At 42.5% G+C, this 26,219-nt stretch overlaps 1 protein-coding gene and 1 long non-coding RNA gene across 4 annotated transcripts in view; one reads left to right on the top strand and one right to left on the bottom strand.

Moving 5' to 3' along the window:
• Positions 1 to 592: 592 nt before the first annotated feature.
• On the top strand, positions 593 to 21,511 carry dalrd3 (DALR anticodon binding domain containing 3). Of its 2 annotated transcripts, XR_004795341.2 has the most exons (14): positions 593 to 1,108; positions 2,387 to 2,694; positions 3,008 to 3,318; positions 3,844 to 3,902; positions 4,036 to 4,137; positions 4,220 to 4,284; positions 4,534 to 4,592; positions 4,720 to 4,802; positions 5,013 to 5,139; positions 5,687 to 5,745; positions 5,985 to 6,101; positions 6,198 to 6,266; positions 6,715 to 6,916; positions 21,495 to 21,511. XR_004795341.2 is itself a non-coding variant. In XM_035645583.2 (13 exons), the coding sequence occupies exons 1-13, from the start codon at positions 875 to 877 to the stop codon at positions 6,832 to 6,834; spliced, it is 1,713 nt and encodes a 570-aa protein (XP_035501476.2). In that variant the 5' UTR covers positions 593 to 874; the 3' UTR covers positions 6,835 to 10,364. The 2 variants fall into 2 exon arrangements, 1 of the variants encoding a protein (XP_035501476.2); XM_035645583.2 differs by lacking the exon at positions 21,495 to 21,511 and having other exon boundaries at positions 6,715 to 10,364.
• The window catches only part of LOC118317127, a 24,505-nt gene continuing 7,250 nt past the window's right edge, over positions 8,965 to 26,219 (bottom strand). The window contains exons 4-6 of one of the 2 annotated variants that reach the window (XR_004795348.2): positions 12,739 to 12,888; positions 11,026 to 11,430; positions 8,965 to 9,097 (exon numbers count right to left, since the gene is read on the bottom strand). This is a non-coding gene — a long non-coding RNA (uncharacterized LOC118317127). The remainder of the gene's footprint in view (positions 9,098 to 11,025; positions 11,431 to 12,738; positions 12,889 to 26,219) is intronic. The other variant, XR_004795347.2, reaches the window with a different exon arrangement.

The following is a 26,219-nucleotide window of genomic DNA, read 5'->3' as shown; positions in this document are numbered from 1 at the left end:
AATACACTGCAAGAGCACAGAGTGAGCTCAAGCATGTCGGATGATAGACGTAAATCACAGTCAGCACCCCACTTCATCCAACAAGTGTTTGATGGGGCTGAGTTCATCTTCCAACTCAAGTGGAAACACCATTTGGATTTCACTTTGTGCACACATGTACTGGCACATTGAAACAGGAAAGGACCCCTCTCAAAATGTTTCCACACAGCAAGTAAGTACGTATGTTATTATGTAATAATATCACTGCGTGCTGTGGCAATGTGATTTCTCTGAATTAGAGCCAAGGGGCCAAGTCCAGACCTCAAGCACGTAGTATTTATCCACATATGTTGGCCATGTAGTTACAATTGCAGTTACTCTGCCATCCAATGGCTGGTGCTATTGTGCTACCAGAGTCATCCGACTGGGTATTAAATGCTGCAGATGAGTTCAGGGAATGTAAGGTATAATGCCATGTTTTTATTTCTAGTAGACACGGGAATTATTTGGAGCAGTAAAACATTTGTTTGTGCTGTAACCGTTCTTATCCGTTCTGCAATCCACAAGGTGGCGGTAAAGAGTCTAAAAGCTTCCTGTCAACCTCCGCCAGAAGAAGAAGAAGAAGAAGAAGGGCCATCCCACTGGTCCGACACGGAAAATGACCTCGACTAAAACACAGATTGCACTTCACTAGTTCCGCGAAAAGGAAAAACAGCCAATGCAGTCATCACTTTCAGCCAATATCGATCAGCGATCAACCGTGTGGCTGGAACATCGCTCGTAACTCGGCGAGCCTACAGCAGCACCGACCGGGGGGACCGCGTCCCAACATGATCCGCGTGTGGACGCACTGATAAGACTGGTAGCTAGCTCACCTGTTTGTGTCGGGGTTGTGATGGAGAACGTCGTGGAGCCTTCGCCCCTCCGGATCACCCCTACCGTCCGGGCGCTGAGCTCCGCACTGCGGGGGAAGCGCGAAGATGTGCCCGATTCCAGCCGGAGAAACGGCCACAGGATCTTCCCCGAGCCGGAGAAGCTCTGGTTCAAGGAGAGCAGCGCCAAGAACCTGCGGAACAGGGACTTTCTGTCGCCGACCACGATGCTGAACACGCTGTACGCGGACGGACAGGTTGGTTGGACTCGTACCCGTTGGGGTTGGCCGCATTTTCGGGGCTTTAAAACTCACTTAGCGGCGTGTTTTCAGTCGCTAACTGCACCGAGGAGAGCTGCGAGCGCGAGACAAGCCTCCCCGCCGAGCGGCCACACTAACAGGCATCGCTCGGTATCAGGTGATGGACGCAGCTGGCGTTAATTAACACGTTCAACTATCTGTGTGAAGGGAATCAACGTTGGATCCTTCCGCCACACACTGTAGTTCTATGAGCGTGTCTGGAGGACTACAGTTTTCTAAGGGGAGATTGCTTAAGCGCAATGATATTAATTAACATTTTTTCATCATTATTCTCATTTAATTCACCAATTGTACTGTCCTCCATAGCACAATTCCGTTATACTGGAAACATTGCTCATTAGACATTAATACTAATCAAGCGTGTTGCGTTGAATCAAACAAAATGATAATATTTCATATTTGAATGGGGGGGTTGAGTCGACCAATAGGAGCAGAGGGCCGGAACTATATGCTCTTTAACACTCAGCTGGTCCAACTGTCTGCCTGAAGAAACAACAACAACAACAACAACAACAACAAAGATAAGAGCAGAGTGGACCCTCACTACTCTTTGATAAAGACACCATAATATCCTAAACCACAAAACATTTTAAGGTCCTCTGACTTTGCCCTACAACGTGATCGACCAGACTCTGGCAGCCCGAGGCCGTTGTTATTCACCCATGAGTGGCAGCTTCAATATGGGTCAGACAAGCACAGCTGCAGGTCAAGAAACACGAATGCATGAGAATTTTTTTTTTTTAAAGCGTCAAAGCGCTTATTAAAGCGTGAAGTTATGCAGATGAAAAGTACTTTGTTTCATTATGACGAGTTGCGTGACGATTTGTTTTGTTTTTGTGTGTAGCACATTGCAACACGAGCATGTGTAGCGAGTGTACGCACTAGAAATGCACTGGTTTTTGAAGCAGATCCTAACAAATAATTTTCCATTGCTGCTGACAGACAGGTGACAGGGTGCAGCGCAAAACAAGTTTACCAGACATGCACATCCTCAAATAAACCCCAAAACTAACATGTTTACTATATTTCTGATGTCAAAGTGCCATAATGCTGGGAAATTATACTCAAATCAAATGAGATAATCTTACGATATCATTTGATATCAACTCCTTACCAGTAGACTGTGTCAGATGACCTTGAGTACTTGGCATATGTGCATATGAAATGACCTGAAATGCAGCTTTTCCACCACCTCGTGTCTCTGTATCCACCCAGGTCCCTCCAGCTGTGATGTCCAGGGTCCTGTCCCTTCGTGGTAGCGGGGTCCTCCCTGTGGCGGGTGGGGAGGTGACGGGTGAGGGGCTGAGGGTGAGGGTGGACAGGGCTGCTGCCTTCGGGGCCGTTCTGGCAGGCGGAGCCACCGAGTACCTGAAGCCTTCAAGTCCGAGGCAGGGCTGTGTGGTGCTAAACTGCCCCGCGCTGCACCCTAAACCCAACACACCCACTCCGGACACACTGACTCTAGGCCAGCTCAGGACAGTTCTGTTGGCCGACCACATGGGGGCGCTGCTGAGAGGACAGGGGTGAGTCTGTGAGCTAATTCCAGTATCACCCTCTTCTAAATCAACTTCCCTTGGTTTACTCCCTTTCTTAACAAATTCCTTTGTCCTTAATGTTTTATGCCTGTTTAACAATGAAAATGTTCAAAAACAACAATTGCTAGAAAATCTATTGAGCTCTGAGAAACTTTAATGAGCACTTTTCAATATTTTCTGACGTCTGAAGGACGAACTACTTAATCAATTCACTAAAAATGTAATAGAAAAGTGTCCTGCTTGTGAAGACATTTGTTTGTTGCAGCCATCAAGTGTGACATGCTGATGTTACCTTTCTCAGATTTGCAGTGTCCTATTGCCCCACACTTCCTGAAGACAGCGACATCAGCGCCTTCCTCCAAGCTCTAGGAATCGATTGGCCGACAGCCCCAGCCAGCTGCACCAATGAGGAGCGGGAGGAGAAGATCCAGGAGGCGCTGGAGAGCTGCCCGTACAGAGAGAGGGAAACAGAGAGAGGCAGGAGGACCAGCGGAGGGGGGGGGAGTAAGGCAGATGATGGGGAGAATGAGAGAGGGCTGAGGGTAAACCTGAAAAGAGTGTTCCAGGAGGAGGGGCTGCTGGGATACGACCCTAGCCTTGGTACCTGCACAGGTAAGGCCAGAGTGGGGGTGCATTTGATTTTTCTACAGTTCGTGGTTCTATTTTAAGGGTGCATTTGTGCCGTTCAGCCCATTTTTTGTTCAGCAGTCATTTATTTTGTGAAGGGATAAAAGCAGGTTGCATGACAAGCATTTTGACCCTGTTTACATTTGGCATAAACATGGGTGATATGAACACAAGTGGACAGCTGACCCACATCAGGCATCTCCAAAGCGTCCAGCTGACTGCTTGTGTTCAGATTTCGTCACTGCCTCTGTCTTACTACGGCTACCGTCCTTGTCAGGACGCCTCAGCGTTTACACCACGAAAAGATATGTGGTCACGTGTCCCATACCAAGTGGTTCATGTGATGAGATCACAAAGGTAGTTTACATATGTATTTAGTGCTCTGCAGCTGAGATCAATAATTTTTGATTATAGATTTAGGCAAGAGAAAAGACGAGTAGGGTAACAGATAGTTGGTAGTGTATAATATTTATATTTACTGATAAGAGATTGTTGGTGTATCTGTTTCAGTACACGGGGACAGTGTTTCACACCTGGCACAACTGGACCTAGCCACAGCTGACTGCACAGTGAGACACAAGCATGCACACAAATGTGCAATATACACACAATATGCACCCACTGACAACTTCCTTTTTTCCTCATCAACAATAACAGGCAAACAAAGCATTGATTTGTATATCCTTGCTGCATCTCTCACAGGTCGCCATGGCAACTGCATTACATGTGACTTCCTGTCAGGATGAGTTCCGCCAGCAGCAGATTGCAATGCTGTGGCGAGCCAGTGGAGCGTCACACACACAGGTAACCACACACACACACAAACACACACAGTCATGTCGTGCATTGTGTTCCTATTTTTACCTGCCCTGCTCTGTGTCTGCAGAGACATCTGGTGTGTGGGCCTGTGAAGACTCCTGGTTCTCAGCTCACTGCTGCACAGTACCTGCAGTAAGACACACTCCTTGTCATTAGGTTTTCTATTATTTCATCTAATCCCTCCCCTCTCTCTGCCTCCACCCCTTCCGCCCAGCTCTCCACCAGACAGATGTTTATTACCAGGATCCTGTCTGCACTGAAAAACTGCAGTAGTAATTAAGCCAACTTAAAGGAGCTCTAGTGGGCGTTGGTGGTGCTTCTCTTCCTCTGTGTGTTATTGCAGTGTATTTTTAGCCTCTGTTGTTTCTGTCTGTGCTGCAGGCTGAGAAGAGGGCAGATGAAGGAGGCCTCAGAGATGAAGTATGGAGATCAAGTAGAAGGTGTGTGTGCACATTAAACATCATGCTTTTTCTTACGTACATGGTCGGTGTTCGCGCGCTTCTTACTTATCAAACTGACCTGAGAGGATGAAGTGAACTAACTACACACCACCTTGTCCTCCTCTAGGTCAAACGTGGGATGACATCATCAGGGTCATGACCTCTGCCACGGTCAGATTTGAGCTGCTGTCTACAGTCCACACTAGTCCTGTGAGTTATCATCACATGAATGTGTCCTGCAGTGTTGTGCTGTGTGTGTGTGTGTGTGTGTGTGTATTTTTGTCCCAAACACCTATATTGATTAATAAAGAACGACAGGGTTTTATCTGACAAGCTTGTCTCCATCACAGAGAAAATTGCGACAGTTTGCCCTGTGATTTAATTAGTTGAGTCAGAATAATTGACAGCTGTCTGTTGTAGGTGACACTGGACGTCCAGAGGGAAGGGGGCGTGTCCACCAAAGGGCCGAGAGGAGGAGTGTTTGTGATGTACAACTGTGCCAGACTTCACACTCTGTTTGACAGCTACGAGAGAGGAGTGGAGAAGGGTGAGGGTTGTGCTCTGCAGCAGATTCAAGTTTCATTTCCTCCAATCAACAACATTTCAAACAACCAATAAATCCTCGAGAGCTGTGGCCCATCGGTATGACATCAAGTAACCCTTCTTCATAACCCTGCAATTAAGTAAATGATCAATATCAGTAGCAGTTCATCTCAGAAAACAACGTGGCAGCACATGCGGTTTGCTCTCTGCTATTTTTTCATTAGGTCCGCTCAGCCACGGGGTGTGGAAGAAGCTGAAATATTTTTTATCCATTACTTTATCCACTCTCACCGCTTTCGCCTCCGGGTTAACCAGTTTTCATGCTCTGATGTGCAAGGCCTGGTGTTGAAACGGACTCACGTCCTCGAGAAACTGAAAAATCTAAATCGTCATTTCTCATCATCTGAAATTAGTTGAGCAACTGCACAATCTTTTCACATTTGGAATCACTACTTAACGGAGTTCAAGCTTAATAGATTTACGGTTATTACTCCTTACAAGCTTGAATATGATTTATGGATCTTGTAGTTTGTCTGATTGTTTATCTACAGGTCTTTACCCAGAAATCCCTGAGGGCTCCAAGCTTGATTTCTCCGCTCTGAAAGAGGAGGTACCACTTTCATTTTATACTGTACTTCTATTTTCATACTTCTACCCTTTTCACAGGGAATTATAAATGGATCTTCATGAAAAAAGTTACTAATATCTATGAGTTATGCATTTCAATTTCCCTCTGATTTCCTTTGTTTAAATTTCTCTCTCCATCAAGCGATGTGTTAGACTACAAACTGTGCTCAGAGCAACATTTCTGCGTTGACAGTGACTGATCTTGTCTCCGTGCTGTGACAGGGCGAGTGGCTCCTCCTGTTCAATTACCTCATCCCATTCTCCGAGCTGATGGACCAATCAGGGCAAGCGTTAGACGGAGAAGGGGGAGGGGCCAGAGTCAACATTAAGACGGAACAGGTAGGAGGATCCAGATGAACGGACGAGAGATAAACAGGTGGCAAAGTTTGCTGTCGAGTCGTTAATGTGACTCATGAATATGTTTGTGTTCCTCAGATCTGCAAATTTCTCGTGTCTCTCAGTAAAGACTTCAGCTCGTACTACAACAGAGTCCACGTGCTGGGGGTGAGGATGTGTGTGTGTGTCTGTGTGTGTGTGTGTTTCCATAGAGGCGATAAAACAGATTAAATTAGATGTGTGCTCATAAAAAAGCAGCCGAATATTTACAGTACTTTGCATTTACATGTAGATGTATTGATTAATTCACTGAAGTGGACTCTTAAGTGCTCCTGAGTCGTTGTTTTTATAGATGAATTCCAGTAAACATATTTGTTTGGATGAGTGTGTGTTTCCTTCCTGTTGCGCACTATACAGAGATTAGTGTATTACTAACTGCTTTGTGTTTTAAGTCAGCAATATTAAATCTTTTATGAATGGTTCTCTCTAAATCTGTCTTCGGATCACCTATTCACTTTCTCTTCATCCCTTTTTTTTTTTAAACTCCTGCATATGCCTCTTACCACATACTTACTCTTTCTCTTGTCTTTCTCTTTTTATCTGTCCATCTTTCCAGGAGCCGCTGCCTCATCTCTTCAACCAGATGTTTTGTCGTCTGTATCTGTTGAGAGCCTTGAGGGAGCTGTACCACAGCGCTCTGGACACACTCAACCTTCCACCCATCAGGCAACTATAGCCTCGATATTATTCACTCCTTCAATCATTGTTTGCCCTACCTCCACACACACGCACACACACACACACACACACACACACACGTAGCTTCATCGTATAAACACTTTGCTTGGAAATGACACATTCGTAGCTTTCCCTCTTTTTGTGGCATTGTTACAGCCGGTTCTGAGATACTGCTCCACACGCTCACTATGCGAATGCTTCCTGTAGCTGGACACACGTGTAATACGCCACTACCCTTCAATCCTGTAATGTGACAACGGTAAACTCTGAACCTCTGCACACTGAGTTCAGCTTAATATGTGTGGGCGGATTTTGTTGGAGAATGTGCACAGCTGTTCATATTGTCAAAGGAATATGTTTAAACATTTTGCCCTGAGCTTAGTTAGTTAGTTAAGCTTATATTGGCACAAAGACTGAAAGCATTGAGAAACGGCCTGGATCTGTCCAAGGTTAGGAAAGGAAAAGTTAACAAAAACTTCCTATCAGCTCCTCAAAAGCTCATGTATACTTAATAATCTGTACACATTGACAACAATTTGTGTCCTTTACTATGCTGATTTTTTGGCTCCACTGGACTCCCTGGGGGGGAAAAAATCATCCCTAGCTGCAACTATGAAACTCACAAATTAGTGCAATATATCTCCTTTGTTTAATCCATACAGAAACCAAAGTGTAAAAACAACAATTTGATATTTTAGTTGGACTTTTTCTTATCGAGGACCAGTTCCCATGCAACCAGTGGAGACGCAAAATAAAACAACAAATTGTCATTTTTACACTGCAGTTCTCATAATTATTAAACCAGCTTCACAGATGCTGATTGTTGTGCTAAACTAAGCTAACCAGCTGAATATTTGGTATTGATCTCCTCCCCCAAGTCTCTGTAAGTGAGCACATTTATTTTCCAACATGTCAAACTATTCCTTCACTTTTGGATTAGCAGCTACGTTCAGGTGAAGATTTCCCTCCATCATACGTAACAAGCAGCAGAACCTTTTAACAGCCAAATGTTCTCAAATGTGTCAGCGTATCAGTCAGTGAAGGTGGGACGTTAATAATCTGGCAAACCTCCACTTTGCAATGATAAATTCTTCTCTAAGTGTGCGAACATGCAGCAGACTTTTATACCCTTAAACTTGGCAACCCACAAAAGTTTTGGTCCTGTAAACCCAAAACAAATCCAGGTGTCCCACCTGAGCTGTAGTAAGACTTTATCAACTTTCTAAATTGATTAATTATAATCCCCCCGTAATGTAGTGTCACGAACAGTATGTCCTCTTTGAAATAATGCCTGAAAAAAAAATCTTACTGTTAATGACGCTTTTGTATTGTTCCATGTGTGTTAAGCCACCTTGCATTTGTCAATCCCATACAAATATTTATTGTCAGTTCTAAAAACTGTGGACCTGCACAGAATATATATTCTGCATAATGAGTCTTAATTGCTGTGTGCGTATGATTACCCAGAGCCCCTCAGATTACTTCTAGTTATCATGCTTGACAAATCACAAATGTTCAGTATCGAACCACGTTGTTGATAAACAGGTGCAACCAAGTACATTAGCAGCATCTAGGATCTTGTGCCAAAATGTTAGGAAATGCATGAAATGGCATGAAAATAATATATATATGAAGAATTTTATGAGATAGACGGTTATTTATAAACTGTGGGAGGGGAATCATTATGACCTGAAGTATCTCTGAAACTGGGAAATTATTTTATTGCCATTGCAGTTACCTACTGTCTGTTAAAATGTGCCATAACTTGTTTTAAACTTCAGTTGTCGTTTTTTTAAAGTAATTATCTCTTGTTGAAACAAAACTGTTGTATTGTACACAAAGATCAAAAATCTTACAAATTCTCTTGTCACTGCATGAAATGTTGTTTGTTCCTGAATCGTCTGGATTTTTAAAAATGGACATTTTGTTCACTAAAGAAAAGGGAAGTGGGTGATTGCAATAAGCTGATTTATTTACAGTAAGCTTTGTGTTAACTGCCATTGGAATTACAGCGGTATTAAAAAAGCAGAGATGCAGGATGACTTTTTTGTTCATATTATGCTCGATACTGTATAGATGCATTATGTTCACTTACATCAATTGTGTGTTTCTCGTGCTGCCATGTTTTCAGTCATTAGACCTCAACGTCTCTGACCTTCTCCACCGTATCTCGTTCCTTTCTCCTCCCCCGTTGCCCTTCTTGCCCCACTCAGTCGAGTCCTCGGGGAGCTCCACCTCGCTCTGCCTTATTTTAGCGCCACCTGTTTTGGATGATAAAGTAGATTTCCAGAAATCCTGATATGAGGGTTTTTTCCAGCTTGACCCAAACTGCTACAACAAAATTCAAAAGCTTTTATTAACTGATTCGAGCCGATGGTCCGGGGGCAAAAAGAATTATTTTAAGTAAGGAATGGATTACGTATAACTCAATCACACAGCATTGTGATCAACATGATCAATTTTCTTTTATTTTCAATAGTAAAACAAAATCTTGTCTTGCAACAATGCTCAGCTTTGCAGCAGTATTTGCCTCAGTCGAGTGCCTATACGGATGAATCTCTATACGTCTCTGACCCTTCGCCCCTCTGAATCTAAATATTACTGCCAACCTTACTCCCACACACATCTGTCCACCTACAGTTTCTACAGTGTCTTTCCCATCTGCCGAATGAAAATAACTGAGACAGGCTCTCTCGCTGTGTGTTTGCCTCTGGCTGCAGCGTCAGACAGATATAAATACTGAAACTGCTATTCCTCGTGTGCCGTTGCTGCACACTGCCCTTAGGCCACATAGATTCAACAATATCCCACACACTGCACGGACATACAGAATTTGCTGTTAACGGTGATCCATCACTGTAGATACGACCCTGGTTATGTGACGTGCCATTAGTCTTTGCCCTTTTTTTCGCCCCCTTCTGCATCCTTTCCTCTCGCACGGATTCCTGACTTGATGTTTTCTTCCCTTCCTTCTGCCGAGGATCTGCTCCCTCCTTTGGAGCTTGTTTATGAAAAGAAGGGTCTGATTATTGGTTGATTACAAGCCAAAGATTTGCTTCTTGAAAACCTGAGGCCTAATTCTCTATGAAGTGTGCAGGGTAGGAAGCCTAGAAAAAAAGCTAGTAAGGTGGAAGGAAGAGAGGGGTCATCTGGTTATGACCCCTCTCACTCTTCTGTGCCATTATATGTTGGACAAATCACACGCATGCAAACACACAAGCGTTGCACCAGTGCTGATATACAGTATATACTGTATATATTCAGCATCACTTATATTCTGAAGGAAAACACGTCCTTCCCTCCACAATTTAACTCCTGCCTTTGTTGTAAAGCTACAGAAAAAGTATTTATCCCACCGTAAGCCTCCAAAACCCAGAATTGAAATTATCAGTTGCATCCGTCTAACCCTCACATGCACATGCTGTGAGTCTCACCTGTAACCCTCTTCTGTGTTAAATCAAATCTGTACTTTCTAAACTATGCTACTACTACTACAAACGTGGGATCAATAAATTATTTCTAAATCCACCACATTGTTGATTTTTTTTCCATCTGTGACACTTTGGAGTGAAAGGCAAGTTGGTAGAGTCGTTGCATGATAATATAACTGGATTGACTGGTTTTATTAAATTTTTTTAAATGAGCAGCACGGACAAATCAATTGATTGACTCATTGACTAAAATAATGCATTTAATAGTGGAGAATTCCCCCATGGTTAAGGTCACTAGCACTAATTGGCATGTAGCCTCTATAGGGGACCACACAGGCAATTACTGGATCCAGGAAATTACACGGAGAGAAGATTATAAATGGATGTTAACAAAACATAGTTAATTCCAAATCAGCTCAACTTAACAATAAAGGATTTTTTTTTTATCATCCACTAAAGGATCATTATAATCAACTGGAATAGGAGGGATAATGAGATTATGATTGTGATGTATTTTTCCTGAAACCGGTATGAATGAGATTGGTATTAAGAGTATTAACCAAAAGCCATTTGCAGTTGTTTGTGTGTTTAATGATGTTAAAAACTCTTGTCCCCACAGCTGCTTCACAGTACGTTGTTACTTTCTTCATCTGTGTTTCAGTTTATATCTCTGCGTCTGTCACTATGTTTGCAGACAGAACCGCATTCGCAAGAGGAGGGGACATAGTTGATTGATGGTGTTTCCAGGGACAACATACCTCCCAGCTTCCACCTGTCCAAGCTGTCAGCTTCTTCTTCTTCATCCAGCGTTTCTTTTTAGACAGTGCGGAGAGAGAGAGAGAGAGAGAGATGGTCCACGCCCACGCAGCCTTGATACATCTTCCTACCAACACGGCACATATCTGAGCAACTGGCAGATCCAAAGCCACAGTGTTTATCAGCGGGAGGTGCAGGACCCTTTAGACCCATGCAGAGAATAAGACCCAAGAACAACGATACATACAGGCAGAATAATAAGTTGTCTTTAAGATTTGATTTGAAATAATGGTAGTACCTCCTGACATTCACAGACACATTTGATGAGCGACAGCCGATAAATGTGGTGAGTCCGTCCACGGAGCAGTTTAATGATGTGTTTCCACCTTCGTGGAACCTGTCCTGACCTGCAGTAATGGGCAACACACACACACACACACAGGTTACAAAATGTGAAAAAGAAAACAGATATGAACGAAATAAGTACATGAAGGTTTAAGAAATGAGCATAAAAACATTTACCAAACAACAACAAGTCTATCTTTCATTTCAGAATCTTCTCAACAAGGTCAGAGGCCCACACTGACACTGACCCCTCCCATTATGCGTTACATCAACACAAACCACCAGCTGCATTTGCACATTTTTTCCTGCACATTGTTATTTTTACATATCTTATTCTATTGCATGTTTCCTTTTGGTTACAGTACTTAGCCTTGTATGTTAAAGAAAATACTTTTCCAGGTAACGATTCTGATTCCGAATCAGTTCATTAGTGAAAAGGTAATCAGTCAGACTCTTATGAGCCTAGAATAGTGATTGACAGAGCTGTAGACAACTCTGACACTTGAAAGCAACAACATTCAAAAACAACAGGTCTTGCTGTTTTTAAATGTTTTTTGTCTGATGTATTCCCTTACAACCACTAACACACACACACACACACACACACACACACACACACACACACACACGTACACACAGCAAAGGGAGTGTGATCAGGTGTGTGTGTATATATGTGTGTGTGTGTGTGTGTGTGTGTGTTATAGAGGTAACTGTTAGGTTTTCTCATTTGCGGAATCATCTGCTCTGTTGTGTGTTTAGCAACAACACAGCTGTTTCCTGGAGCTTTTCACTCACTGTTTCTGCACATTTACACGAGTTACAGTCACAGAGAGATTTCTTCAGTTGAATGAATCAATTATTGAGCATGTTTGCCCTGCAGATGCTCTCTTTACTGTTTGGTTCTTGCTTTCTTCGTTTGTGTGTGGGCACAAGACAGATGCTCTCATATTTAAACTGTATATTCTACAGTATATCTATGATGTCATCTTGCTGCAGTGCACCAGGTTCACCACACGGTGGCGATGTTCGGACAGGTTTTCTATCAGCTGATGAACGAGCAGGACGCGCTGCAAAAAAGCTCAAGCTCAAAGGTGAGGGCCAGAGGTCTTTAAACCAGCTGTGCAACGTGATGATTTCGTTTATGTCAGTCCAGTCAGATGGACGACGTTTTAAAAGTAGTTCTCAAGAGCCCTGCTTTTTTTTTTTAACAATTTCTAAATACTATAATTTTGGTGAAATCTTTTATGAGTTAATGCGTCTCCAGCAGAGTGTGATGTCAATATCAAAGCTCTTCTTTCGCGTCAACATCTTCAAACATCTTGCCAAGAAGTAGCTCGACACGAGCATCGTAGTTTTGATCCTCAGCTCACTTGGTTGTGCTCAGCTTTCCGAGCAGGAGCAGGAGTATGCTGACTGCCAGACGCCAACATCTGTCTCTTCATACCCACAAAACATTTAGTTTTAGGTTTTTTTTCTTCTGTTGTTTCTTATGTCATCAGTCCAAATCAAGTCCATCGCAGCTGTTTCGAGAGAGAGCAGATGATGCTTCATTCAAGTCATGTACAGTTTGAGTTTGAGTTAGGAATACACCACAACTTCGTTTTCACAATCAGATGTTGTGTGGTAAGAACACGTGGAAAAAGATGAACCTTGATTGACTATTTACTGACTCACAGGAGGAGGCATCGGTTGGCCTCCTCTTGTGTACATTACCTACATTGAAATTGACAAAATGAAGCCCTGGTTCACTTATGCTCTGATTTTTCAAAATAAAACCTTTTGCTGTTCAAATATTGCTTCGACCGGTCATGGACACGGGGGATTACAACACGTGGGCCAATTTCTTCTACACATTGAAAATTTGACCCATATCAGATTCAATTAAAAAAACTTGTCCCTGACAACAACATCTTTGGAAATCATTACTGGTGGTTAATAATTTAAGGGAAGCTGATCAATGCAATGAGTGTGAAATTTTTATTTAGCAATTCTTTGTACGCACAACAGATTAAACGAGACACAGAAAACCGCCATTCAGTTTGAAAGTCATTATAAGCTTGGCTCCCAGTTTACTGAGTAAGTGAGTGCCAAAATTTATTTTTCTTCCCTTCTGCTTGGCTTCCGACTTTTCCCCCACGAGATTCTGTTGGGACAACTCCTTGTCTCCTTCCACTCCAAAGTGCATCCTGAGATTTGGATGACTCAGAAAAATTAACTTGTGAAAAGCCAAGTTCCAAGGAGCCACATCGAATATGCTTGATGTGAATGCTCGTCTGACACTGTGCACAAGATAAATTACAGTTAACCTGTTTTGTTTTTTTTGCAGTGCAGTCAGGGCAGGTCCAGGAGGCTTTATCCTTTTCATCTGCCCCACCACCAATCAGAACCTCCCCCTTACAAGACCCCTGCTTGCTTGTCAATCACTCCCCCCCGGGCGATAGGTTGGAGCGAGACAAAAGAGGCAGGGGAGAGAAAGAGAGAGAGGATAAAACAGGGAGGAGGGGGGTGGACGTGAAAGCGGTCGGAAAAAACACAGGGATGTGATGTTCGCGGGAGCGGAGCATGTAGAGTAATCGCTGAGAGCGGGTCCACTGTCTTGAAGAGAGATGAATGAATGGGGTCAGGGACGCCCACGAGAATAAAGAGAGGCGGCGGAAAAGAGAGGAGGCTTGATGGAGTGAGAGAAAGAGGGATAACAGAAGGTGGGATCGAGTAAATGCCTGACGAGGAAATGGATTGAGGGCTATGGCAGCGAGGAGTTAACTAACAAAGAGAAGGAGGAGAGGAAATGTAGAAATGGGGGGGGGAGAGTAAGAGCCAGCAGGAAAGAAGGAGATAAAGAAAAGAAGAGTGAGAGAGGGTGAGATGAAGTGTAGATTGGGGGATAACCAGAAGGAGAGAGGGGCATCATTTAATGAGGAAGACGGAGGGATTGAGAAGCAGCAGAGAGTTGAGATCGAAGAGCAAGGCTGCACTGAGAAAGGACGGGAGGGAGGGAGAGAGCGAGGGAGGGAAGGCACGATTAAAGTACTACAGTGATTCGGCTTATCCAGGTTAAGGAACAATGAGAGGTGCTGTGTAATGACTAACGAGGAGCACACACTGTCTGGCACTTATTTATTTATTTTCTATCAAAGAACGTGCAGAAAAGTTTTACATCTGTAAAACATCTGCTGCTCTACATTGTCCTTGAGTCAATCACTCAAACTCCCCTCGATGTCTCGGAGACGTTAATGATCAATAGACCAATAAGAGTTATTCGCTGACAATTCATGATATAATCTGTTTTCAGACATGAACATGAAAATGTCTGCAAAAAAAGGGTCCGGATTTACAAATGAAGAACTCAGCAGGAGATAGTCCGACTCAAGGGACATCTCCGGAACATTCAGGCGAGGGCTGGCCCCTGCGGGTCGAGCATGCAGGAGGCAAGTCCACGGAGATTTTCCTGCTGTATTCTCATATGGGTTCACTCACACATTTTCCAGAAATTGGACTCAGGGTTGACATGAAACGTTCCGGAAAATGTCCGGGGCGACATTTGCGTTCTCACTAACAGCCCCTCCAGAGAAGTTCAGGGAAATATCTCACAAACATCACCTCTGTTCACTGCAGAATCAGACAAAATCTAATAATTTGAAGAACACGTAGAAAATATCAAGTTATTTCAATTTTAACAGCGTTCAACATCCCTGTTATTTTCACTACTTGATGCTGCAGGGTTCAATGCGACAGGGAGCACGGAAAGTCATGCTGCAACTTCTTGCTCGGATCTGCGTCGTTTATGGGTCAACAAACAGCACGTGACTCCAGCTCATTAAACAATAAGGCTGCAGTCCAATTGTCTTATTTGCTTAGGAAGATCCCTAACTGAGTGAAATGACCTGGAACTATCCAAAGGGCGGCCATGATAAGAGATGCTCCAGTTTCGCCTGCCGGCCGCATCTCGCCACAGCTTCCCATCCAGGCCGGGATATAATATTATTACATTCAGAAAATGTGAGGAAATAAATGTATTACATTGTTTAGGATATCCAGCATTTTTTTCTTCGCAAACATTGATTTATTGGTGAGGCCCACCACAACATTAAAATTGAGTGGCACATATACACACTGACTACAGACCCGTCTGTAAGCTCCTCTCTTCTCTGGAAACACTGAATCAGAACATGATCATGTGCGGGAGGAAGGCTTGTTGATGGCTGTGAAGACAGCTGATATAACTGCAGGTCAATAACTATAATGCAAGTGGAAAGTGTTCATGTTAATTCTGAAGTCTCTCTACAGCTGAACTTTGAATATTTTCAGATTCAAAAGGGCTCAAGACAAATGCCTCGACACTTGAGAGTGCACGCGGGAGAAAGCCGAACAGTCACGGCCCGTGGGATTAGCTGTCCAATTAATTTGTATCGAACACTTCCAGGCTTTAAATGGTGCTGCCGTGGCAGCTGAGGCAGCAGGAGATTGTCGGGAAGGGAAGGCTAATGAAGAGAGAGAGATGTAGGAGAGGCCAGGGCACAAGCAACAGGTGAGACACAGAGATAGAGCTGTATACGGCCCATTCTCCTGTTATTTAGCTGCCACCAAGTGCTCTGCAATCGAACTTTATATGCTGTATAATTCAATGATAATAATAACATTTTTCCTTGACGACATGACACTTTCTATCCAGATCAAGGAAATCATAGTGTGTGTGTGTGTGTGTGTGTGAATGTGTCGCCAGTCAGTCGTGTAGTATGAACGACTGCAAGACTCCCGATCACAATGTCTTGTGAAGACGTGTAGTCGGAACTTGGTTTAAGAGGCACAAATGTGGGAAACTGGATACTACAGCTAACCATGGTACATTTTCCTGACAGTTTTGCTGCATGTCCATGTCGTCTGCATTCTTGTTTAATATATCTTCAGCGATTTAATCATAAACAGCAATCAATCAATAATCGGTAAATCACTTACATCCCTAGTGAACACAGTAACATTTCATCGTGGACATTTGCCTTAAATGTTAATCATCAGACCTCAGGAAGCAAACTTGGAGCTGGAAGACCCATCCAATCAAGGAACTGCTGTAAAGGTCTGACGATTTCATTAAGATCTGCTTTTCCCAACGCAGAAGAGACACACAGACACAGATTCTTTGTTAATATCAGTTGTAAATGGGGTCAGTGAAGAAGAATGTCTGTGTGTCTTTGCAGCACAGCTGTGTAACTGTGTTTTCCATATATATATGTATTATGGTGTGGTTTGTGATGAACCACAGAGACGCTCACTCAAGACGGTAGCCAGCACAACACAAGATAAAAGAAATACTGACAATGCACTACAGCGGGCCGCGATGCATTAATACCCTCGGATCTCAACAAGCCGTGGGTTTATCTCCCCTCTCCATGCGTGGAGAGACGCAGCTGGGCGTGACGTCCGCTTCATCTGGGGCCCGTGACACATTCATGTCGACAGATTTAACACACTGCTCACGATTGCCTCCACGCAGCCAAGATATTAGCTGCGTGGAAGCTTTAAGACGCTTTAATTTTGAGATATTTTCTTCCTCCACAGAGCCACAGAGTTTCTCACTGACTCAGCAGGAAAGCTCAGAGAGAAAAAGAAGAGGAGGAGGAGGAGGAGGAGACTGGGAGGGTCGGAGCAGTCAGGCAGGGCCTCTCTCACTGTAAAAACTGAATAAGAATAAAACCAAGGCACCACTCAAATACAACATACTGTATAACTGACATGATGGAATAACCCTATATAATGAGTCAGTCTCAAACCACACATCCGAAATGTTATGGTGATGCAATGTTTTCATTAGTGTGAAATCTGGCATTTGTCGGAGCCACAGATTAAAACACATGTCATGCACAGAGTGAATTATTCATGGCAGCAGGACAGTGTATGTGGGACTGATTCAAGCTGTTGGTTGGTGATAAGAGGAATACAGAATCTTGCCAGTCTTGTTCTATCGTATAACAATATTCTGCTTCGAGTAATATTACCTTTTTTAAAAATTACTAAAACATCCATTAGTTCTTCCAACAACAAATGTTTCTAATTTTGACACAAGATCTCTGCTACTTCACTGAATAAGTCTGTCTTCAGTTTATTACGAGTTTCAAGTTTTCACATGATGCTTGTGTATTTCAGGGAATATTTTGGTGTATTGAGGCATTGGAGTGAGGGCAGGGCCACATGACACTCAGACCTCCTGCGTGTTCTAATAGCCATTTCCTGAAATTTCTATGAACAAGCCCACATGGATTCAGTGGAAACAGCCGTGCACTTAAATTAATTTAGTACGAGGATCAGAGTGCAGACCGAAGGCAAGCCGCAGATATCGCCGTGGCTGCTAGTGTGGAATAATCTCTCGACAGCAGTCAGCAAAATGCTGGATACAACTTGTGGAGTATTTTCTGAACCGTGCCCCTTCAATTAATTTCCAAAACAGTTGCAAATGTGCCTGTCAAGTGCAGCAGCGGTGTAAGTGACATGCAGAAGATTGGTGGGGGGTTTTGACCATGGCAAGGATGGAGGAGGGGAGGTTGGGTAATAGAGGCAGGGTCTGTGTTATTCAATAATTGAATAAATTGAGAATTGAATTAAATGAAATTGTATAAATTAGGATTCTGGGTATATCTAATTGCTGTGAACTGTGGTTGCTTGCCCAAGGCTATGGCTCATGGCTGAGATGGGGGCTGGGTGGAGGAGATGCTATGATGCTTTACCCTTGGGAAAATTATGCTGCAGTTTCTCTTCTTTTATGGACATCAAACGGGCAAAGAAGTGCCTCTGTCATTCATTCATAACAGAGTGAATGAGGGTTAGCAGAAAAATCCATCTCAAAAGATTTGCAATGTACCTCACGTGTTTGCATCAGTGCTGTTGTCTGGAAAACTCCCAACAGATGTTGTTTTAAAATAGAAAATATTACAAGCTACAGTGGAGCTTGGTAAAAGGAAACGATTTCAATGGTACATAAACCATGAGATCTTACCCTTGGAGTCAAAGAGCAGAGGTTCGTAGACAAGCCATTTTACAGTGATGTTTCACAATCATACCAGGAAAAATCCATCACAAAAGCAATTTCTGCAGCCGCTGGAACAGAAAATAGACCCGAATCCAAAGCAGCCAAAAAAGGACAAGTTGTGATTTAAATAAGAGGCAGAGCCTGACTCGTACTTTTTTTCAATCGCTCAATCACCTTGTCAATCTCAGATAACCAAGACTAAATGTACAAAAGAATAATCTAACGCTGACGTGTGGATGCTCGAACTGCAGCAGATGGCTCGGTGAACGGAAAATGGGGAGTGAAAAAAGTAATTTAGCACATGATCACAAAATATGACCTGGAACAACCTCGGTTGTGAGTGACGGTATATTTCTGAAGCGCCAAACTAAAACAGAAATTTAAAAAGGACATTTTCTAAGTCAAGTGCAGTACGTCTGACCACACATGGTATAAGAGAGATGAAAAAACACTTAAAGAATCCTGAACAGAAAAGCCTGTAGCACAACGAAGGTGGCTGTATGATATATAAATGACAAAAGCCAATCCTTTGCTTTAAAACAGCCAAAAGGAAACAAATAAAGGCGATTGTGTGGTTGCACTGACACAAGTGAAACCTTGCGCATTCAGTGCGTATTGGAAATATAACCAGTGGGAAATTTATTTTGGGGCAAAGTCACCATCAGATGTGACTAGTGATCAAATACGTGCAGTTTTTATTTCCTGGTGGCTCTCTCACCCTTCATTTAGATAGGACAAAATCCTGCATGGGGCCGTTGCCAAGATGGCTGCCAAGTGGCGAGAGCTGCCTGTAAGGACTCCAGTCTGACATTATACTGTATGTCTCTCTTACATCATCGTAATGCATCCTGTCACTTAACTATATTTTGTGAGTGCTTAGCAATATTGTAGCAAACATTTTTTTGTGGCACATAATGCAAACAACAGCAGTGACTGCAGCTGTGGTGAACCTGAGAAACAAGATTTAACATTTACCAAACTTTAAGAAGAATATGTTGGAAGCAGAATTAATCTAAAGTTTACCAACGCCTTTGGGTATTATTTTAAAATACGAATCTATACACGATGACGACAACCTTTGAACATTACACATACAATAAATGTCAGTCTTTTTTAGGTCCTGTGCAGTTTAAAGGCCAGCAGTGCTCTCAACAGCTGCCAACCTGTTTGCCTTCACTCTCATTAAGCATGCTGTTCCTGCTTCAACCACCACAAGTCGACCGAAACTTGGGCTTATACAATACACAGAGTTTGACAAGCAGCATCCAACAGTAAATGTTGAGATCATCTAATCTGAAAGATTCATTATACGCATTGGTGGAATAATCACTCCCAGAGAGACATGTCTTCCCTGCCCTGAACGGAGGTGAGACTTCCTGTCTGGGGTTGTATTACCATCATATCCAGACACTTTATCATGTTTTGGTGTTGAAGAACGGATGGTATGGGGAGATTGAGTGTCGTTGTTTTTTTGTTTCTTGACAAAATCCTGATTAGCTGCTGTTTATTAGGCACTTAACTTTTGCTTTCCAGTGTACCACCTGTGACTATTCCACACACCAGACTGAGACGTTTCTGTCTTTTCTGAAACCCTAATTTATGGTATAGGCTATTCTACATATGAAGTGTCTTCAAAGCCAAATATCTGCTGAGGCCCGCATGTGTGTGTTTGTGTGTGCCTGCATCTGTGTGTTTGTATCTTTGGGGCATCAGTTAACTGGGTCCCTCCCTCCCACAGCGGAGATGGTCAGATTTAATCTGATAAACTCTCGCTGCAACAGCTGTCCCCGGGACCCGGCCTGTCTATGACCCAATCTCCATGCCTACCCTCCATCTCTCTCTCCCTCTCCCCCCTCTTCCTCTCCATCTCAGCTAAATGCCTTTCTGTCTCCATATCTCTTGTTTGTATGTCATGTGCACATATGTACATGTGTACTTAGAAAAATCACATATGAGCGTACCCTCAATTTGTGTACACACACACACACACACGCACACACTCACTTAAGGTCAGAGGAGCTCATGTACTGTCCATTATCCATCTCAGTCTCTAATCCAACCGCTGAGGATCCGGCTCGATAAAGCTTTCTTTTTAACCAAAACAAACACACACACACACACACACACACACACACACACACACACACACACACACACACACTCACACTGACCTAAAACATACAGTTATTGTTAGATTTTTTTTTTAAGATGAGTGCGCTGCTGCCTGGGCATACAGTGTCCAGGTGAAGGGCACTTTTGCAGCTGACGAAAAGCAACATTCGGTGCTGTAGAGATCGAACCATTGACCTTTTCATTATGGCAGAGTGTCAGTGGGTCAAGCTGCTTCTCTTCTCGCAGCAAGCTTTACTTATCCATGCTATGGCTGATGGGTGAGGTTTTGTTGTGCAACACCCAGATTTCTGCAGAGCTGTTGAAGGCCAAATGATTTTGTCTTCAACAGCTCTGAATAACAGAAGACTACAGAGTTGTTTTTCCCATTCAATGCTTTTGCATTGATAGAACTTTTAAATAGTGCTCAGCCTGGAATTGCATGTCATTAAGATATGAAACTGCATTTAACCTAATTTTGCTCAAGTTCACTGGGATGTTACACAATCTGCCAGTGTCCCAACTCATCTTTAAGTTGTCCATTTATGCTGTCTCTATGAAAATGCACGTCTAAGCCTTGTGCAAGCACACACAAACACACACACACACACACACACACACACACACACACACACACACACAAACACACACACACACACACACACACACACAGCTTTAAACTTGCAAACTGGCACACACAGAAATGCTAATATACGCTCATTTCTTTTTCTATCACATACACATGCACACACACACACACACACACACACACACTCCTATCAAAGTGCATTTCCGGCATTAGTGATTGGGATGGAGCAGCAGGGAGTCGAGGGTGTGTGTGAGTGTGGAATGAACCCCCATTGAGCTGAAAGCACTCAACAGTGTATGTGTGTGCGTGTGTGTGTTGTGTGTGTGTGGGGGGAGAAGGTAACTGTTACTGGCCTGAAACAGTGGAATACAGTACAGTTCTCACCAAGCTTACGCACATTCTTGCAGACACACACACATACACACACACACACACACACACACGCACATACACACACACACATACACACAAACACACAGTTTAACGGCCACTCTGTTTTGTCTGAACCCACATCTCATTTACCAAAGTAAAACATACACGTGGAAGACGTGTGGACACGGGGCTGCACATTATAGAGGTTAATAAAAAAAATTAACTCATCATTCTGGATGGTTACCCACTGTGAAATTGCATGACGTTGTCTGTAATAGACGTTACCTTCAAAGAGGCTTTAATGGGGATTCTTCAATTGTCATATTGGTTTCGAAATAAGCCTATATGTTGGTGTAAACATGTGTAACACAGGAATAAAATTAAGCAGAAACATTTTCAGTGTCCTCAGATAAATTTACACGGAGCTTATAAAACAAGGACAAGCAGCTCGTCCTGTGGAAAAATAATCAGGGATCACTTTGACATACACGGACGTCGCTCCAGACAGGATTTAAATTAGAAGACGACAGGCGAATTTGGCGAAAAACAGTAGCTGGGGCTTAATTATTGCTGAGGTAGGTGTGAAAATGTTAACATCAGTCCACCTCCTATGGAGAAAAAAATCCATTCTGAATGGAGCAAGAGAAAAAGAGAGCGTGAGAAAGCAAAATTGAAATGCATCTTAACTTGGTCCTTATCTCATTGTCGTTGCTTTGTGATTTAAAAAAAAGTTTTCCTGACATAACTCAGCATAGACTGACACAAACTGTGAGACCTTTCGCAAATGTCAAGTGGGTTTGATCAGGATGGGATTTCGGGACTCAGTTACATTAGTCTGGACTCTACACACAATGCTAATCTTCATTCAGCAGAGACTACACCCTGCGAAATGTCAGACTTTCCAGTTACAATTATATCTGGCTTGAATAATTTGTGTCTGTTAATGGACGTCTGCACTGAAAAAAGGAGTAAATCCTCAGTTGAGAGGAATAATTGAAATAGAAAATGAATCAATGAAAAATTGTAATGTTCACTAAAACTTGATAATTTTGTTTCTTAAATACTTATAATAAAATAGTCTATGTGGACTGCCACTTTAATCTAAATACCCACTAGATGGATACATCTCAAGCTGTTTTCAGACATGAACTTCAGAAATGTCCGCACCAAATTGTGGCAAACGGACATTTTCCGCTTGCCGTTCACATATGAGGAACCAAGCAGGTGATTGTCCTGCAGTATTCCAACACGAGCTCACGCTGACATTTTTCAGAAATTTGATTGCAGGGAAAGTTTCGTAAAATGAGCAACATTGGTGGATATTTGTGTTTTCACATTCAGCCCCTGGGGAAATTTTAAGGAAGACTTCAGTGCTCATCTGAGAGCAGCTAGAGAAAGCTGTATATTGATTTCTCTACCCACAATTTCACATGGCTAAAGCCAATTTCTAAGAACTTGGCATAACAAAGGCCAAATGATCAAATGCTTACCCTGCCTCAAATCACATTTCTTTAACAAGCTGCAGAACCTACAGCCCAACACACACATGTTCTGTGCCAGTGTGAAAGGCAAATAATTACAAATCCAAACATAAAAACCAAACATGATGGAAAGAGAAAGAACAAAGCCAACTAGCCAGACACTCGTGAATCGTGTTATATGCTTGGACAGCAAAGAAAGAATGTGTGATGAAAAGTTGCAGATTGCAAGGGAATGCTTTGTTTGTATTGTCGGCACAGAATCAAAAGGGAAAAAACTAACAAAAACAGAATGAATGGGTGACATCAATGACTCTGTCTCACCGACTGCTGACTCACCAGGCTCAACCTGCTGAATGGCTTCCAAAGAGCAGCAGATAAGTGCCAATAGAGCTGGACGCCTCCAAAACTGTCTCTCAACAATGGCCCAGTGATGGTGGACAACAGACGGGTAAATAAGAGACAGGGAAGACCGAACACAACTGATCAAAGTGAGTTAGCAACAAGCCATTTCAGTTATCAAACTGAGTTGAACAAACAAAGAATATAAATTGCACGCACCAAGAGATTGTCTGAGTCAGACGCTTTCACGCGTCTGACTCAGGAACATTTTTCTGGAACATTCTGTGGCATCTGGGTAGAGAATGCAGGACGCAGGACAGGAGAAACATCACTGGGAATTCTGTGTAGATTTTCCTGTCGAATTCTCACATGGGCTTACTTTTACGAGGGGGCTGGCAGGAAAAGTTCAGGAGCAACATTTGTGCTGTCTGACATACGACCCCTCCAGAATTTTTCATGAAAATGTGTGGACTTCAGAACATGTCTGAAGGCAGCTTTATTCTCACATTCATACTTTAAGGGGAAACTCATTCCCTCATCCGAGCCCCTGACATCTGTCTGAGAGGGAATGACAACCAGATGATGGTCTTTTGATGCTCATCCAACTCCTGCCGAATGCACTTATGATAAGTGGCCAGGATCCATTGTGAGGCTAAATTGCAAATGTGGAAATGTAAATGCACTGGGATGACTTGCAGTCTAGAGACACTTATAAAGAATACAAGATGAGATGTTCCCTCTGTCCTGCTGAGTACTGCCTTATGTTCTGCTCTAATGCACGTCTCAAGGCCTTGCCATGTTCTTTGATTCTGTGATTATGTTAAAAAATATGAGGCTTTTCCCTCTATATCCCTATAGGTTTGTTTTTCCATCATAGAAAGTGCACTGGTATTGGCTTCAATTATATTGTAAAATGAATGACATGAAATAAGTGTGTAAATTGTCTACTATAATAGACACAGCTTGCCTGGTGCCTCCGTTTGGGTTTTCACTATAGCAGGAGTACAGGTTTGTGAAATGGAGGGTTGTTATTGCTGGAGCTCTTTGCTGAATGGCAGTTTGCAGAGAGCTAAGAGACCACTGAGCTTCTCTGACCTCAACAAGGCTGTGAGCCCAATTGGGTCTATGAGACAAAGACCTAAACCTCAGATCTTTTTTTATTTTATGTTTGTGTCAGAGCAGCTAAAAAGCTGGCCCCCTATTTGTGGACACAAGGGATTGAAATAAAGGTGAGAACTTCTTAACATCACATATAATACAGTATTTGAATTGACACAATAACCAGTGCAGCCAGGCTTCGGCTTCTATAGATGTCTGCTCCAATAAAGTATAAACGTTTTACTGCACACAAGCAGGAGTATCGGTAAATACTGCTTCATATTGCAACGGCAACTCAGAGAAGAGCTGGTAAGCCACTTCTCTCCATCTTCAATTATTCAATAACCTATACTATGATGAATAAGGTTGGGGGAAATAATTCCAATGAGTTGTGAATTTTATTTGAATAATACAATATCCATTCTTAAAATTTTGTGATAGAATTGAAATTGATTTTTTTCTCAGTAAACACGTACATCCGCGCCAAATGTATGCACAGTGGATACGTGTTGTGAGTGGTTGAGTGAGGGCTATCTAATGTGTCAAATGACTACTGAGTTCTTAAAATGTGCAAACACAAGTTTTTATATCTTAAGTTAATAGCAGCGTAGTTGACAATAAAATAAGGCGGACCTCATGACCTGCGGACCTGCAACAGTTTACAAAGCAAGTGATCGTGGATGGTCACCTTCCTCAGCTACATGACTCGTCATGACTCTTCTCACTAGTTAAGCTAACACAGTTACCCTGCTGTCTGCAGATATCAAGCTAATATCTTGTCAGCACAAAAAGTGCAGATGATTTATTGAATTCACAGTTTTAGCCTAGAGACTGTGCTCAAAGTGAAAATTAAAGTGGATGTCTGAATAAGTTAAAACAACTGCTACTAACAGTCCATTTATTTACTTATTTTTCTAAATATGCATAGTGATGACAAATAATAAATAAATACCGTTTTTTGTTGTTTGGTAATTTCCATAGGCTATTATAATTTAGCCTATAATGTGCATTTTATATAACATTGATATTCATTTAATGCAACGTAATCATAACGTATCAAATTTAATCACACAGAACTGACTGAAAATTAATCCACTTTGATTTATGTGAGTCGAATCAGTAGATTTTCTTTAAGTGCAGTGGAAACCACAGAATTTACATAATTTTAATGGATCTGCGACGATCAATGAATTCTTCAGAGAAGACCATGTGACTCAGTGCTGAGATTGTACAATGCAATGCGAGTTTGTGCGATGGGGCATTTGCAAATTATTTTTTTTTCTCTGAGTCACTGTTTATTGTGATCTGGCACTAAATAAAGCCAAGGCCAAGTGCAGTGTGAGATGTCCCGCAGTAAAATGGTCATAGACATTTCCCACACTAGTGATAGGGTTAGGGTAATTTTTAGGGTAACTCACAATTTTTTCCCCCAGTAATCCTGTTATTCAATTACACAAAATTAGTAGATTCCTAATTCTTTACAATTAAAAGATTCAGGCATTCAGTTGGATTAAAAACTGATCCAGTGAAGTCCACGTATTTTTTGTGAAAAAAACTTTTGTTTAAGTGTAGTTTCCTTTTTTCTCTGTGCATTAATGTGATCCTATTGCAGGTAATCAGGAGCCTAACGTTCCAATACTGTGCTGTAATAAGACACAGCTCTCCCTCCTGGATTCAATATTGATCCAATTTGGTCCGATTTCCATCTCCAGCTCTGGCTGCCGACCGACTCGCCTGGTGCCAAACTGAGTGGGTGATCGAGGAACTGGAGCCAAATATGCACAATCTGAATATGAATACAGCTTGACTGGAGTCCAGGCAGAAGCAGAAGCTGAACGGGAT

The sequence above is a fragment of the Scophthalmus maximus genome, chromosome 3 (genome assembly GCF_022379125.1).
Source record: "Scophthalmus maximus strain ysfricsl-2021 chromosome 3, ASM2237912v1, whole genome shotgun sequence".
In the NCBI taxonomy this organism is placed as follows: Eukaryota; Metazoa; Chordata; class Actinopteri; order Pleuronectiformes; family Scophthalmidae; genus Scophthalmus; species Scophthalmus maximus.
The sequence above is the reverse complement of the archived record's forward strand: the minus strand, read 5'-3'. Positions and strand labels throughout refer to the sequence as shown.